The sequence below is a fragment of the Phyllostomus discolor genome, chromosome 7 (genome assembly GCF_004126475.2).
Source record: "Phyllostomus discolor isolate MPI-MPIP mPhyDis1 chromosome 7, mPhyDis1.pri.v3, whole genome shotgun sequence".
NCBI classification, from domain to species: domain Eukaryota; kingdom Metazoa; phylum Chordata; class Mammalia; order Chiroptera; family Phyllostomidae; genus Phyllostomus; species Phyllostomus discolor.
The window spans coordinates 126,322,333-126,338,028 of record NC_040909.2 but is presented as its reverse complement, the minus strand read 5'-3'; the positions used below and the strand labels follow the sequence as shown (position 1 = coordinate 126,338,028).

At 46.1% G+C, this 15,696-nt stretch overlaps 1 protein-coding gene across 3 annotated transcripts in view; it reads right to left on the bottom strand.

The window, feature by feature from the left end:
- Window positions 1-15,696, bottom strand: part of COL14A1 (collagen type XIV alpha 1 chain) — a 194,939-nt gene that overhangs the window by 9,371 nt on the left and 169,872 nt on the right. For all 3 annotated transcript variants that reach the window (XM_036031381.1, XM_028534047.2, XM_036031380.1), the window contains exons 44-45: window positions 14,680-14,746; window positions 11,423-11,611 (exon numbers count right to left, since the gene is read on the bottom strand). In XM_036031381.1, the coding sequence (XP_035887274.1) occupies window positions 11,423-11,611; window positions 14,680-14,746 (256 nt within the window). The remainder of the gene's footprint in view (window positions 1-11,422; window positions 11,612-14,679; window positions 14,747-15,696) is intronic.

Genomic DNA, 15,696 nt, shown 5'->3' with positions numbered 1-15,696 from the left:
TTTATTGGACTCAATTCAGCAAGTATTTTCTGCACTTATCCAGGCTCTGCTATCCGTACATATTAATCTGTAGGATTATTGTCAGCATGTGCGGCTCCACGTTTGGGCCTAAGGTGGCCACGGCTGGAAAATACACAGTTGCTTTAAAAGTCAACAAACTTTGCAAACTATTGGTAAGGGTCCCTCTTCCTATTGCCTTTTCCATGAAACAACTGGCCATCTAGTATACCTCCATAATCCAGGGTTCAGCCAGGGAAACATAAACTATTTAGAGCTTTTAGGCAGAGGGAATTTAAAATGGGCACTTGGTTACATTAGTAATAGGATTAAGCAACCAAATAAAGGCAATGGGGCAACCCATAACTTAGCAACAGCAGGAAGCCACTCTCACCACTGGGAGGGCAAAGACACTGGGGAGAAAGGGTGTGACTGGAGCCCATTGCCTAGGGCCTTCTGGTGGGGCCTAGAATTGAGAGTGAGACATTGTCCAGCAGAAGCAGGAGCCATACAGAGGAGGCTGGGGTGTGGTTGAGGGGAGAAATATCCTGACTTTACCCCTCTTCACACCCTCTGGTCCTTCTCAATGCCTCCCATTGGCTAAGGCTGTCCCGGAACAGAAGGTGAGGAAGTGTGAAAACAGAGATGCACAGAAAAAGGAGAGGGAAGGGCAAACTGCCCAGCCCAGCCCCAATGTCTGAGAATTCAGAATAAAAGGCACCCTTCCTTCTCTGTGGCAGGTCACCATGTTGTAGGGGTTAGGGTTAGGGCTAGCATAGCCGTAATGCGGTGTGGGAGTAGCTGCAAAATGAGAGCACAGAACTGAGGCATCAGTGGGGAATCGCAGAAGGCTTTACAGTATAGCTCACCCTTGAAGTGAAGACGTAAAAAGCAGGTGTTAGCCAGATAAAGAAGGGGCAGATAGAAGCGCATACTCTCGATGGTTTGCAGACATCAGAACAGGGTCCTCCCAGGGAACTAGTTGGCTACTGCAGCGACAACTGCAGGCTGGGGAGTGGTAACTTGAGAGGCCAGGCTAGGTCCCCTGGTGATAAACTTCAAGCACGAGACTAAGGATTTTGCATATTGCCCCTCCCTCAATACCTGCTACAGTTTTTGGTTTCTAACTTCATACTCTTTTTTTTTTTCCCCAAGAAGAACTCCAATCTGTTTAAGCTTTGGGCTCCACAAAGCCTGGATCTGCCCCTGCTGGGTGCCAACAAGCAGCACAATTGGCTAAGGGGGCTGGAATCCTGTGAAGCTTACCACCACCAATAAACACTGCACTAGTCTCACGGAAAAGCCAGCAGAAAATGTGTGGAATCATATTTCTACCCAGTGGGCTGCCCGGTGGTCAAGGGAATGTGCTAACCAGATCAAGAGCAAGACAACAGAACATTATAAACTTTGGGTTTTTTGTACCATGGTAATGCAGGCAAGAGATCCTTTGGTCTTCTGACCATGGACCTCTAAAGTAGACACATTGGCATTAGAACAGCAAGGGGAGGAAGGAGGTGCAGCAGGGAGGAGGGAAATTAGGAGGGAGCATGGAGGGTGTAGAGGGGGAAGGGAGGGAGGAAAGAAGAGGATACACAGCTGGTTACCTGTTTGCAGGTTGACTGTTCACAACTACAGGTGCATGGCAAATAGGAACGGGGATGAGATGAGGCACCAGGAGTCCTGGCTTTTTGCCCACCTACTTTTGCCCTGACACTATGACCTTCTAGGGACATCATGAGAATGTCAGGCTCAATGCAAACCTATCACTTCCAGTTTCAAAATTATAATTGCCCATCCACCATTGCCCATCCAACATTCACTTTTAGGAAAAAATATAAAGAATTCAAAGTTAGCAGGAAAGCGAGCCAATTTTTATGGCTTAGAAAAAATGGCCATTTTGGGTTCAGAATGAATATTCAACCAGACGAAGATCATTAACTTAGAGCTTGGTCTGGTCATCATTCCTTGCAGAACTGAAAAGTGATATGATGCTCTGCATGCATGGAAAACAAGAGTTATGTCAGGGCATTGGGACAGGGCCAGGGTCTGCAGAGTTTAAAACAGAATGTGTTATGTTCAACAGCCCTTCTTAATAAGCATGACAAATGCACTATTAAATAAGTACAACTTGCATCTAGGATCCTTACGTGTTCCCAAACCAGCAAAGAGGTTCAGAAAAGTCAAACTACTTTGCTATAGTCACATAGTAATTTAGTGACAAAGTTCAATTTATGACAATTAGTGAAAACGAAAAGGGTTAATGAAGATACCTACATCCATGTATGTTTTCACCCAACTATATAAATGCACTTTGATTTATGTAATCATTACATTTATTGCTTTAAAAGTCATGTCAAGCCCGGGCTGGTGTGGCTCAGTGGATTGAGTGCTGGCCTGTGAACCAAAGGGTCGCCAGTTTGATTCCCGGTCAGAGCACATGCCTCGGTTGCAGGCCAGGTCTCCAGCAGGGGGCACACGAGAGGCAACCACACAGTGATGTTTCTCTGCCTTTCTTTCTCCTTCCCTCCCCCTTTCTCTAAAAATAAAATAATCAAAATCCTTTTTTAAAGAAAATTCATGTCAAAAAATTCAGTGAAAATGGTTTATCAAAGCTAATATAAACAGTGTTACTTTTATCACATAAACTAGTATATGTTTTCTTGCCAATTCACTTGCTTATGTTCAAGGCCAGAAATTTGGAAAATGGCAAAGAACTTTTGTACATTTAAAAGAAAGAGACTCTCAATCTCTCTCTCCCCTCCCACCCCCCTCCCCACACAGACAATATATCTAGGAAGTCCTTTAATCTTCGATCACAGACATCTGACTTAGACACATATTTGAGCACGGAAATGTCCCATGCATTTGCTATGTTATATGCCTTTCCTAACCAGTATAACCAAAACTCCTATTTAAACATCTCACCTTACTTTTTGGGCTAAATTTATATGATGATGACTTGAAGAAAATGCTGACATTGTCGACTTGGCAGTAATGGACTATTAACAAGATGTCTCAGGGTTGACGTACTATAATCACATGGGTTTCTGCTTGTACCGTGGCTCTAGGGTGAATGAGGAAGGCAGCCAAAACGCTAGCGGTAATCAACAGCATAAATCACTTATGACTCATGAAATAACTATTATATTTTGGATATTATGGGGAATGAAAGGAAAAGAGACATTAAGTTTGGTCTTTGGGGAGCACGTAGCCTCATTGGTGAGACAGGATTAACAAAAATGAAACCATTCAAAGATGATTCAAGGAAGTGTATGCTACCGTATATTCTACCTGGGTGCTAAGTGATGTGTTTCCCATGCTGATGAGGTAGGGATCTGCCGTGTATTCATTTATCAAGTGACTGTTTGTTCAGGCTCCATGTGGGGCAATGTACAGATGAAAGGCACGGTCCAAGGGAAAGATAAGTACATCAGCGATTGCAATAGAGCAGGAAATGCTGTGGTTGGAGGCATGTGCCTGGGGACAGAGAAGCACAAAAATGAGGAAGATCTAATTCAGTCTAGTCCAGTTGGAACAGGGCAGCACAGCAATAACGAATACACCGACCAAACAAAAGCACCACGTGAAGAAGGAATAGTCTGACAGAGGTGACTCTTGAGATGAGTATGAATGGGCCAGGGGAAGAGCAAGGGTTCTGGAGGGTGGAAAGGGCATGTGAACACCAAGGAAGGGGCATAAGAACAGGCTACAACAGGGATCAGCCTTGAGTGTGTTGGGAAAGGAACAGGCATGTATGAGGAACAGGGTAGACTGAATTAGTGGTCTAAATTCTTTACTGTTTTACAGCAGAATTATGCCCCCATTCCCACGCTAGGACTCTTTCATCGCCCTTGGTTTGGGGCTTGGCCACGTGACTTGCTCTGACTAATGGGATGTTAGTGGCAACGACGTGCAGAGGCCTGACATAGGACTGGGAGGCTGGGTGGCCCTGTCTCGTCTCTGCCATTGCCACAAGGAGAATGGGGAGCCACCTCCCCTCCCGCCAGGGCCCCAGCACAGCGCAGCTGTCTCCACCTCCCACAGAAATGTGATAAAAAGTAATTACTTATTGTACGCTACCAAGATTTTTGTGGTTTGTTATGCAGCAAAAGCTGACTAACACCTAGAGCACTGAGCAGTTGGGTTTGGCTAGAAAATAGGGACTGGGACCACACAAAGATATCTTGTCTAAATGGCATTAACCTCGAGGAGTATTTCTAGCACAACCCCACTACTCCAGACGGTGACTGAAATTCAGTGTGAGGAACCTGCTAGCACCGATTGCACAGACCCTCCAATTAAGTGTTCCAAAAAACGTGAAAGCTACAGAAGCAATTATATTAGCTTTCGTGGCAAAAAGAAGACAAAATACCAGTTACAGTTCTTGGTTATTGTAATAGCCTTATTCTACTAACTACAGAGGGAGAGGAACACAATTTGAGGGTAATTTTGTCAGCTGCTTTTTAAAAATCATTCTTCGTGTTTATTCGGAAAAATGACTTTATCCTGACTGCTTCCTGAAGCAGGAATACAAAAAACTGTTAGTCTACCGAAACATTTTTCCAGTAGGTGCTACTCTTTCAAGGTGCTTAAATCTATATCTTATATTTCCCTCTATAAAGCTACATCTGGCATTTGAATAACTTAAAGGTGGTGGGGGAGAAAAACACCCATTTAAATAGCGAAAACAGGCAGGCGCAGAGTGAGCCAGCCCTTCGCACGTGTCTCAGAAGGCAGCCTGCTCGGAAATCGGTCTTAGGAATGAGAGCATCACCCTGTCACGTTGCAAAGCCAGAGGACTGGCTTCGATGTAAAAGAATGAGATCAAATACATATTCCCCCGTTCTGTGATACTCCCCTCTTGGACACATACACCCTAACCCCTCTCCGCCTGCCCGTGGGCAGGGCTAAGGGACTCCCTCCTGACCGAACATGCCAAAAGTAAACGCTTGTGACTTCGGAGACCACACAGTCACAAAAAAAGCATGGTGAACTCCTCCCTGCTGTGTCTCTTGGATCTGCTGGCTTGGCAGAAAGAAGCCACCATGTTTCGAGAACATTCAAGCACCCCTGTGGAGGGACCCACCCCTCTCCTGCAGACTGTATGTGGAGGAGCCAGGGAGGGCCTGAGACTCCTGCCAGTGGTGCTGTGAGTGAGCCGTCTCGGATGCAGGGCTGCCAGACCCAGTCAGACCTTCAGGGAGCTGGCTGCAGGCCTGGCTAACATCTTGACTGCAGCCTCCTGGAGGACCCTGAGCCAGAGCCACCCAGCGAAACCACTCCTGAGTCCCTGGCCCATAAAAACCGGGATCCTGTATGTGTTGTTGTCTTCAAGTGCTGTTTTAGGGTAATTCGTTGCATAGTAATAGATCACTAACACATAGAGCTTCTCTCTACAGCCACGATGAATGTAGAGTCCCTTTGTAATAAGACAACAAACCCCACAAAAATAAAAGATAATACAAAGATAAAGAGCATCCATTGCCTTAAATTAACTTGATACTAGGAAAACACAATCCACCAAACCTTCAGGGAAAGGTCTTGCTCCAAAGGACATTCAAACTGGACTTTGCCAGACAAATATCGGGTGAGAAAAGAGAACGCTCTATCTTTGCTTCTCTGGCGTTCATCTCAGAAGATGAGAGGCAGGGGACGGGGAAGCGAGAGAGCAGCAAAGCAAACACGTACTTCAGCAAGGTTTTAACAGCCATGAAAAGACTATGTCTCATGCAACCCAGTATCAACTATAACACAAGATCACAGGGAAGACTTGTAAATATTTAAGCAACAACCAGAAAATGATTATGAGAGCTCTACCAGCCCTCTTTCTTTAATCAAATTAATCTGTCCCATAAAAATAATTTTTCCAGGAATTAAAGCAGGATACAAGGGTCATTAAGAAGTTCCACAGATGCTTACCACTGAGGCGTTCCTGGCTCACAGCCGCAGTGCTTTCATTTTGAACTTGTGACCAAAGTTTACTGCCAAACGTATCGTCAGTGCCAACAGCTCCTTTCCACCACAGGAATGGTGAATATAGGACCCTTCCTTCTCTCTCGGCTTTGAATGAATCTGGGACCCAGTTTCCTCTGTGGACTTCTCAGCCTCACTGATTCACAGTGAACTGAGGCCTGAGCGTGAAGGATGCAGATGTAGCATCCTGAGTCTGCAGCATTTTTCCGTCCTGACTCTGCCAGCGGTTGTCATGGACACGGGGCACCCAGAGGATGGCTGGGTGCCGCTCCACCTGTGGCTGCCTGGGGACCAAGTTCAGCTGGGACTCCTCATCTCCCCCTCCTCGCTTCCCCCTTTTCTCATTGTCTGCAACAAAGTCCATCTTTTTTCCAGTTAACCACAGAACGCTCGGAGTGATAAAAACCGGACGCTTAAATCTTGTCTTTCCTGACTTAACCATTAGGAATGTGGCTGTCTGTGGCAGGAAAAGCTTGAGGGCAGTAACTTTCCAACGTCAATGTCCTTAAAGAACAACAGAAAATGAATCTGAGTAGCAAACAAAATGGGAAATATTCTCTTGATTAAAGATGATATTCCAACATGATTTTTATTTTTGTCTTCAGTAATAATGATGGAGTGACTAGCATTCTTAGCACCCAAAATATCTGATTCCACAGAGTGAATGTAAAGAGCTCATGACACCTACAGGACTTAACGAGTTCCGACGGGGAAGGTCTTTGGAATGATACCAGCCAGTCTTTCGCACTCAATGTTTCCCAGGCACTGGATGGAAAAGACACCGCCACTATCACCTGGTTTCAGGGACGGTCGGCATTGGAAGGCTTCTCCAGAGAAGGCCTTAGTAAGAAAAGCAAATATAACGGGCAAGCAAGAGGTCTGCTGACCCAGGAACAGGTGCCTGAAAAGTAGGAGGAGGTCATTTACATTTATTTGCGTCATGTCAATGATGTATCTGCTATCTTAGTAACTCTTCACTGTGAACACGACAGAGACAAAGGTAGCAAGACTAAGGAGTTCCATGAACCTGCATTTGTAGCTGGTGCACGCTCAGTAATTCTTAAACATAACTTCCTTCTGACCTCTTCATTATGTTTTCAGTGTTGGCGTGCTGAGAATTTGCAGCAGGGAGTAAATTATTAGACTATAAATGACTTCCCTTTTCCTGTTTTATATTACACTAGAGTGCATTCTAGTTTTTAAAATTATGTGTGAAGATAAGTTATTTTTATTATCTATGAGTTTCATTTTAGAACAACAGAAGAGATGTGGCAAAATTATTTGTTACAGAAAGCAAATATGTTCGCTAGGGTTGAGAACCATGGCTTTAAAGGTGTCAAGCCCTTTCCCATCTCAGGGCCTTTGGCTGTGCTATTGCTGTCTCTGCCTAGTCCGCCCTCCTCTAACTCTCTTATTTACACGCCAAACTCCCAACTTTCAGGTCTCGCTCAGCTAAAACATCAGCTGACTGTCAGGGCCCCCTCTTCTGTGCTCATACAACACCTCGCATTTGTTCACAGCACCTCTTACAACTGCTATTAAATGAGTCATGTGTTTTTTTTTGTTTAAGATCTGTCTCCATGCTAGGAGCATGAAGGCAGGAATGTATGTCCTGTTCACTGCTCTTCCCTTAACACCCAGCACTGTGCCAGGCATGTAAAGGAATGAATGATGATCTATAAAGGTTACGTTGTAAGACCAAACAGCCAAAATGGCATAGCTAGTAAGTGGCAAAGTGACTTACTAGCCTCACCCTCGTGTGACTGATGCCTCCAACCCCAAGCTGTCCACCTGTCATGATGCTTCCAGCTACAGCAGCACCACAAACGGTTTCTTTTCTAAGATAACAGAAGTAAAACAGGACTGAATTGCCTTGTTCCAGGTTTTCCCCTACTTGCCCCCAGGGTGAGATACCAGAAGAGAAGTATAACATCTATAGGTACACCTCAAATTGCCAGCCCCATGACCAGTATCCCTACAGGTAACTCCCCCGCTTGGACTCTTACATAGCCCAGACACATGCTACAATCATGGAACACTCATCAAATGCCCAAATGTGCAAACACAGGAAATGTTTTGACCACATTCATATTTATCCAACAGATCATCCGGCTTCATCCCCAAGCGGGTCCTTTGCCAGGTCACGGATGCCCCCAGGCTATCGAAACACAGCAGAACAGAGCGCTCAAGGATCTTGAAGACGGCAGGGCCACAGTCTGCTACGACATTTGAAATGTAGTTATCAGACGCCATCATGAAACAGGGTTCACCAGATGCTCCCCAGTTCTGGCCCCTCACGTGAAACCCCCACTAGGCAGTGGAGTCAAAGGTAGCAACAGGGCAGAGTGGAGCAAGCACAGACACTCTGTGATCACAGGGATCTGCATGTACACTCTGGTCCCCTGTGGTGCAGCTAAGGGACCTTGGACGACTGACGATCAGATGAGTCTCAGCTTCCTCACCGAAAACTGGGGAGAATACGGACCCCCTTCTGACGGCATTTATTTCCAACATTATTTGGTTCTAGTTTACCATCTCCTAGCTTGTACATTCAGTAACACTCAATATTCCTTCCAAACCACGTCTTCTGTTTCATCCAAACGAGAATGCGCATATATATATAGGACTGAGCACAATGCTGGCAGATGCGTCCGGTGCCTAAACGTGAAAGCCGTGATTACAGCATTATCTCACACACTGCCAAGCCAAAAGTCTTGCATAAACGCTGCGTTCAGTGAACGTTTGCTGATTTATTGTGCAAAACAAACCAGATATGGATTCCAGCTGTTATGGGTATACAATTTAAACATGAAAATCTTTAAATGGATGGTTCTTCTGGTCCACTATTTTGGGGATGTTGGCCTATGAACCCTGGCCTCAAACCCCAAGCCACTCCCATCAGGTGGTGATGGATAAAATCACCTTCCCTCCTGCTCAGAGGGTATCTTCTGTCTCACCGTGATCTTCCATGTGTTTGTCAGTTTCCGAGTTCTGTTTCTATACTGCACTCTTTTGGAATATATATGAGGCGGTGGGGGGGGGGCAAAAACCCATAATTTATTTATAAAAAAAGTATGTACTTATTCTTACATGTTTACACTTCAGTCACCTTCGAAGAACTCTCCATTTGACGCAATCCACACATTAAGACTTTCCCCACGGCTCAACGTAGTTTTTGAGCTTGTCGATTTTAATGCCTTTTAGGGCTTCTGCCATTTTTCGTTTCACCTCTTCCGCAAAACATTTCCCTTTGAGGACTTTTTTTCATCCAGGGAAACACAAAGTCGCTTGTCACAAGATCAGGTAAATAGGGAGGGCGGGGCACAGGGGTCCTGCTGGTTTTGGTTAAAAGCTGCTGATCACTCAGCAAGCACGGTGTGAGCGGGTGCACTCCTAAATCATCCCTCAGGCAAAGGGCAAACGCATTGAAAGAATCTTCCAAAAAAATTAACCGAATCCAATGCAGCTTCTCACAACGCCAGCTGGTGCACCGATACAGGTGGATTCCTAGAGCACTCACCCAGCAGGGGAAGCCTGTGCTACAACGGCCTACCCTCCAGAAGATAATTCCATTTTTTTTGGGGGGGGGGAGGTCCCCCCTTGTATATCCATAGGTAGCTAAGATTATATCATGGAAATTCATATTTCAAGGGTTGTCTGGCCACGGTTTGAGAACTCCTGAGTTCTTTTCTCCTGGTCTAGGCATGCAAGTGCTCTTGCAGAGCAAGAGAGACTCAGCCTGGCCCTGGCTGGCATAGCTCAGTGGATTGAGCGCGGGCTGGGAACCAAAGTGTTGCAGGTTCGATTCCCAGTCAGGGTACATTGCTGGGTTGCAGGCCATAACCCCAGCAACCGCACATTGATGTCTGTCTGTCTGTCTGTCTGTCTCCCCCTCCCTCCCTCCCTCCCTCCCTTCCCTCTCTAAAAATAAATAAATAAATAAATAAAATCTTAAAAAAAAAAAAGAGAGAGACTCAGCCTGGCAGGAACAAGGACAGGGTTTCCGAAGAGAACAAAGACAACTTGTGACTCGCTGAGGGTGACGCAGGCATTGGCTCTGTGCTCCCGGAGTCACGGCTGACCCGTCACCAGCACCACTAGAGGTGCCCTGCTGACAGAGGGGGCCACCCTGCTGGCGGCCAGATCTCTGGCGTCCTGCAGGGAAATTGTGCCCGTCTCTGCGTCTGCTGACTCAGTGCCCTTGAATCAGCCTTCAGAGAGGAAAATCAGAATTGGGTCAAGGAAACGATAATCTAGTGAGTAGCTGTTAATGTGCAAAGCAGTTCAGACCTGATCCCTGTTCCCAGAAATCTCATGGTTCGTTAACAGCTGATGGGTGTTAAAATGGGGAGAGAGATGATCAGGGCATCAGGGGTTTGGTGGGAGAGATATTTGTGGTCTGGGATGATCAAGCCAACCTCACACATGAGACAGGGGTTAGGCTAAGCCTTGAATTCAGACGCAGACAAACAGAAGACAGAAAATGAAAGGGACATTTCCAAAGTGGAACAATGGGCGCAAAACTGCAGATGCAAGAAATGCGCTTGGCCTGTTGGCGTGGATCAAGAGTGAACGTGAAACAGAACCTTTGTCATCTGCATTTTACATCCCGGATCTTATAAAAGGAACACACCCTACCCATCTCACAAAAGCAACGTGACTCCCAGAGCAAGTAGCTAATTTTTTGCTCAGATCCACATTCCGTAAATTGTGTCGTAGAAAATACTTTTATCAGTCGCCTCTTTTCCCATCTCTTTGTGGTTAATATCTAGCCCCAATTTCCCACATCTCTTTGATCTTACTATTGTATTATGCAGTACAGTGAGGTCCTGTAAAGGGTAGAAGAAAAGGCTAAGTAGTATCTCTATGTTAAAGAAAGTTTGGTAGGAAATATAAAACATTGGTCTGTTTGATTATTAAATAAAATGCTGCCTCCTACCCTAGGAAGATGAGCCACAGACAGTATTTAATTCGAAGCTGAGAGCTAGCATGATCTACACAGGCACATGGGAATCACAGAACAATGTGACTCAGGCCTTGCTTCAGGGCTGCCACTAACCATGTCACCCAGCATGGGCATGCACAAAAGAAGTGCCGGACCCAGGAAGAGAGCTCTCTGCTAGCCGTGATGGATACGTGATGCCACGTATGTCCAGAGAGGGGCATCTTCTCCTACTTCCTCCATCTACAGGGGGCATGGTTCTCTCATGAGCACAAAAGCCTCTTCGAGGGACTGGGGGCTTCTGATTCTCTTTTCTCATATAAGCAGATGTGGCTCCTGATAAACACTTGGTAGATTCCTCAACTCTCTCAACCTTGGGGAAAAATAAGAAGCCACAGAACAGATGGGGATAAAATGAACTCGGGTCCATTTTCTCGGACTTGATCACTTTTGAGGCACCATTGTTCGGCTCTGCTTCATTGCTCTCAGCCAGGGGGTGGCCCAGCTTACCTCGTTCTCCTGGATTCCCTGGTACACCTGCATTTCCTGGGAAGCCTGGGGTACCTGGGGGCCCTTGCTCCCCAGGGGTTCCAGGAGGGCCCGGTCTCCCTGGCTCCCCGGGAGGTCCTTGGATGGTCCGGATTGATGAGGAGTGGCTGGGAATCTGGTTGAGGATGGCTGTGTACCTGGCCATGTGACCTGAGACAGGAAGGACAAAGACAGCTTTCAATCCACCGTCACGCAAAGGGGGAACTGGAGGTGTAGCTGTCAAGGCTCCGAACAGCTCGGTTCGATACCCACCAAAGGGGAATGCACACCCCTCTGAAACATGCCGATTTCCAATTCAAAACTTTTTACATTTCACTTTGGATGCTATTAACAGCTGGAGCGCACTCAAGTCTCATCTCATGTGTTTGGAATTCCACAGCCCACACCAGCATCTCATAAATATCATTTGCACAGAGGTTGTGAATTTTATCTCCCCCCCTAGCATTTATCTGACCCCCTAAATCCTCACCCAGCTGCCCCTTTTCTCCAGCAATTTCTCTGCAAGTTGTCTGGTTTCCAGCCTACAAAGTCTGCTCCACCCTCTTGCTCACAAATCTACAGACAAGTGCTGTTTCAGCTCATCTGCCAACTGCCAAGCGTTTGTGCAGCAACATTTACTTGGGTCCCAGCTACAGACACTCCCACTAGCTTTATTCGTTTTGTTTTTTTTTTTTAATCTGGCTTTCTCTCCCATAGTCACTTAACTCAGTTGTGTCTGGAGGGATATATTTTCATAATTAGAAGTATAGCTTTACAAAATGCTTGATGCCATAATGCCTCATTTTTCTAGCATCGTGAGGAGGCAAGCTTTTCCCACATAAATGAACTTTCTAGATAACTATTACTTATCCCTTCTCAAACATTCAAACGTAAATGAAGAAGAGTGCCCTGGCTGGTGTGGCTCAGCAGATTGAGTGCCGGCATGCGAACCAAAGGGTTGCTGGTTTGACTCCCAGTCTGGGGGACACGCCTGGGTTGCAGGCTGGGTCCCAAGCAGGGGGGCACGTGAGAGGCAACTACACAATGATGTTTCTTTGCTTCTCTTTCTCCCTCCCTTCCCCTCTCTAAAAATAAATAAATAAGATCTTCTTTAAACAAGGAAGAGTAACCATTTTTAGAGGGATTATTTCTGACATGTATTCAAGCATTCTTCAGCAGAGGACCATGACGGTAACCAGGATTGGCTTCCTAATGACTCAGAGACCGTCAGTGGCGGCGCCTGTGGGCCTTGGGTGGGGCCAGGCTGTTCTGCAGGGACATTTTCAGTTTCCTCCTTAGACGAGGGGATGTCCTCTGTCACTTCTCCAGCTGTCATCACTTTGGCCTCACAGTTTCCCATATGACCTTTCCTAGCATAATTGTCCCGATCAGCTCTGGACTGAAAACCAGATAACTGAGTATGAAAGGCATTTGATGCAAACAGACAAATCAAGTTCCGAGGATGAGACGAGGAGCCTGGAGCAACGTGCAGCAGTGCGTGGGGTGTGGAGGTGTGAGAAATGCAGCCTCTGGGGAGGTTGGGTCTTGCCCTCCCTCCTTGCCCGTACAATCGCTTCTACTTCCTCCCACAGCTGCGTGGACGGGCAGGGCCTCCTTACTTCACAGAACTACTCCGGTGTTCTTATATGACCCCCTGCTGGCTCCTAGTTCCCAACAGTCGTTTACTAGAATCTGAGAATTCCTGAGGGGGAAAACTCTAGATGTTAAACTCTCCTTTTTGAGTGATGTCATAAACAATCATATATTTATAAGAGACTTTTATTCTCGAGTTGCATAAGACAGCAACGATTGCGAAATCTTCTACACACTCTGGTCAGCAAGTCATATGAGGATTTAACCCTTAGCTTTCTTTAAAATAATTATCTGCTCATTTACATCGAACGCTTGAAATGAGAAACCTACAAAAAGAATCCAAGATTCGGGTTAGCTTTTGGTGTAGTTTACTTACTGTTCATTTTCTCTTTTATAACTTACTGTGTTTTTAAAGATCTGATGTTGGCATTACACTGGAAGAGTTTCATTTAACTGGTAAATTCTCTCATAGGCACATTCAATTTGAGCAATATAACATGAAATGAAATACAGTTAAAATACAGGGAGCATGACTATTTTGCCTGGTAGCTTTGTACTCCTTCGTCCTGAGATTTTTTGTTTTAATGAAGCCTCTCCCAAGGTTATACAGACCTTTATTCCAAGCAATGCCCGAGGAGAGATCTGGTTTTATCGACTACATATGGAATTTTGGACCCTCGCCTTAGCCCTTCTCAGACCCTTACAGGACTCCCAAGCTTCCCCAGCTTCAATCAAATATAACCTCGAAACTGCTAAGGCAGCCACTGGGTGAAGTCAGCCCTGGAGATAAAGGCCACGATGGGGCGGAGGGCTTGACAGCCAAGGGCCAGAGCTGGCAGGGTTTGAGAGGAACGTTTCATCTCTGCTTGGCCTCACATCTGCCTGGAACTGAACAAATCACTGGCAAAGAGAAGGGCCCTCCGCTTAGATTATGGAGACAAAATACAGTCAGAAGCCAGGGTGGAAACGTGCAAAATGGATGAGCGGTAAGTGAATACGCAGGACCCAGGCACTGAAACACTGGCCTGTGGAAACGCTCAGGTTTAAAGTGGAAAAATGGGACAGGTGTCATACCGAGTGCGTTCCAGAGTGAGTTTTGGCATAAAGCACAAGTATCATTTGAGACAAGTATCAAATGTCTCGTGAAGATTGTCCACGCATGTGTGTGTGCTGGCATAAATCTTAAAGCATAAAGGAGAGGACCTTGGGCTAACCAAAAGAAATGGGTAAGAAGGAGGCGGTGATTTCAATCTCGGGAGTTAACAGAAATCAACACCCTAAGTCATGTCTTCGAAGGTAGCCTCTGAGGCCTCAGTCTGGCAGCTTTCAGGTGCTGAGTGCTTGAGAAATAAATTGACCCATTTGGGAAGGTGAGGGAGGAATAGCAGATTTGATCAGGCAGTCAAGTTAAGTCTATCTGGGCAGGCAGAGAGCTCTTGGACCGATGACAGGAGGAATTTGGCGTCTGTAGTGCCGATGCAGAAATCTGGGGTGATCTGCATGGTCTCTTGGATGGCTCGGTGACGGCCATCTGCAAAACCTGCGTGTCTGTGCTGAGGTGTTTTCCGCCACCATTACACTCACGGGAAAGGCACGTCTCCACCTGGACAAGCGACAGAAGGCCCCCGGAACTATAACGCACTTACTCTGGATGAGCTGTTCGCACACCTGACGTGCCACCGCCCTCACCATGGCTTGAGACTGCAGGTCACCCTGGAGGAGAAGAAAAGCAGATTCCTGACTCTTGGCCACAAGCCCACCCACATGGCAGGACTTCCAGGGGGAGACCTAACTCATCCACTGTTCCCACCTGGGCTCCTCGGTTCCAAGCAACAGGTAGAATTGACCACCATGGTGCATGCAGAGGACAATGCATGCAATTTGACATTCCTGGTGCCTTTCTTAACTTATTATTAAAGGTTCATGGGAGTCTTTATTAACTTATAAAGCTCAAGGAAGCATTTCTGGTCCCAGATTCTAAAAAATTTAATAGGTCTGAAACAAACCCGTATGTATATTATTTAATGCCTCATTTGTAGCTCTTTGGAGCCTATAAAAAATGCAGTACTTTCACGAGAAATAGCTTACTTAATTTGAGTAACAACTCACAGGAAAGGTGTTAAACCCATTTTATAGACAAACAGAGTTAAACACATTGCCCAAGGGCTCACAGAGGTAACTGGATGAGCCCAAGGTCACTGCTGTTTGCACTGTAGCCGACACCACAGTTATATTAGCAGCTGTGCAATTTCTCAAAGTGGAGATAAGGCCCCTAAAGGAGCCTGATTTAAGGTCCATGGCCAGTTCGGTGAGTCTGTGCCTGCCACTGTCCTTCTGGATGCCAATATCGGAAAAGCATGAGTCCCATTCTACTTGGCATCTGTGTAGAGGTTTTACTTTTCTGAAGCCTTTCCCATGTGTTATATAATTTCTTTATCAAATCCACTCGGTGACCCTGGCTGGTGTAGCTCAGTGGATTGAGTGAGTGCTGCGAACCAAAGGATCGCCGGTTTGATTCCCAGTCATCAGGGCACATGCCTGGATTGCGGGCCAGGTCCCCAGTGGGGGGGCTGTGAGGGGCAATCACACATTGATGTTTCTCTCCCTGTCTTTCTCCTACTCTTCTTCTCTCTCTAAAAATGAATTAATAAAATCTTTTTAAA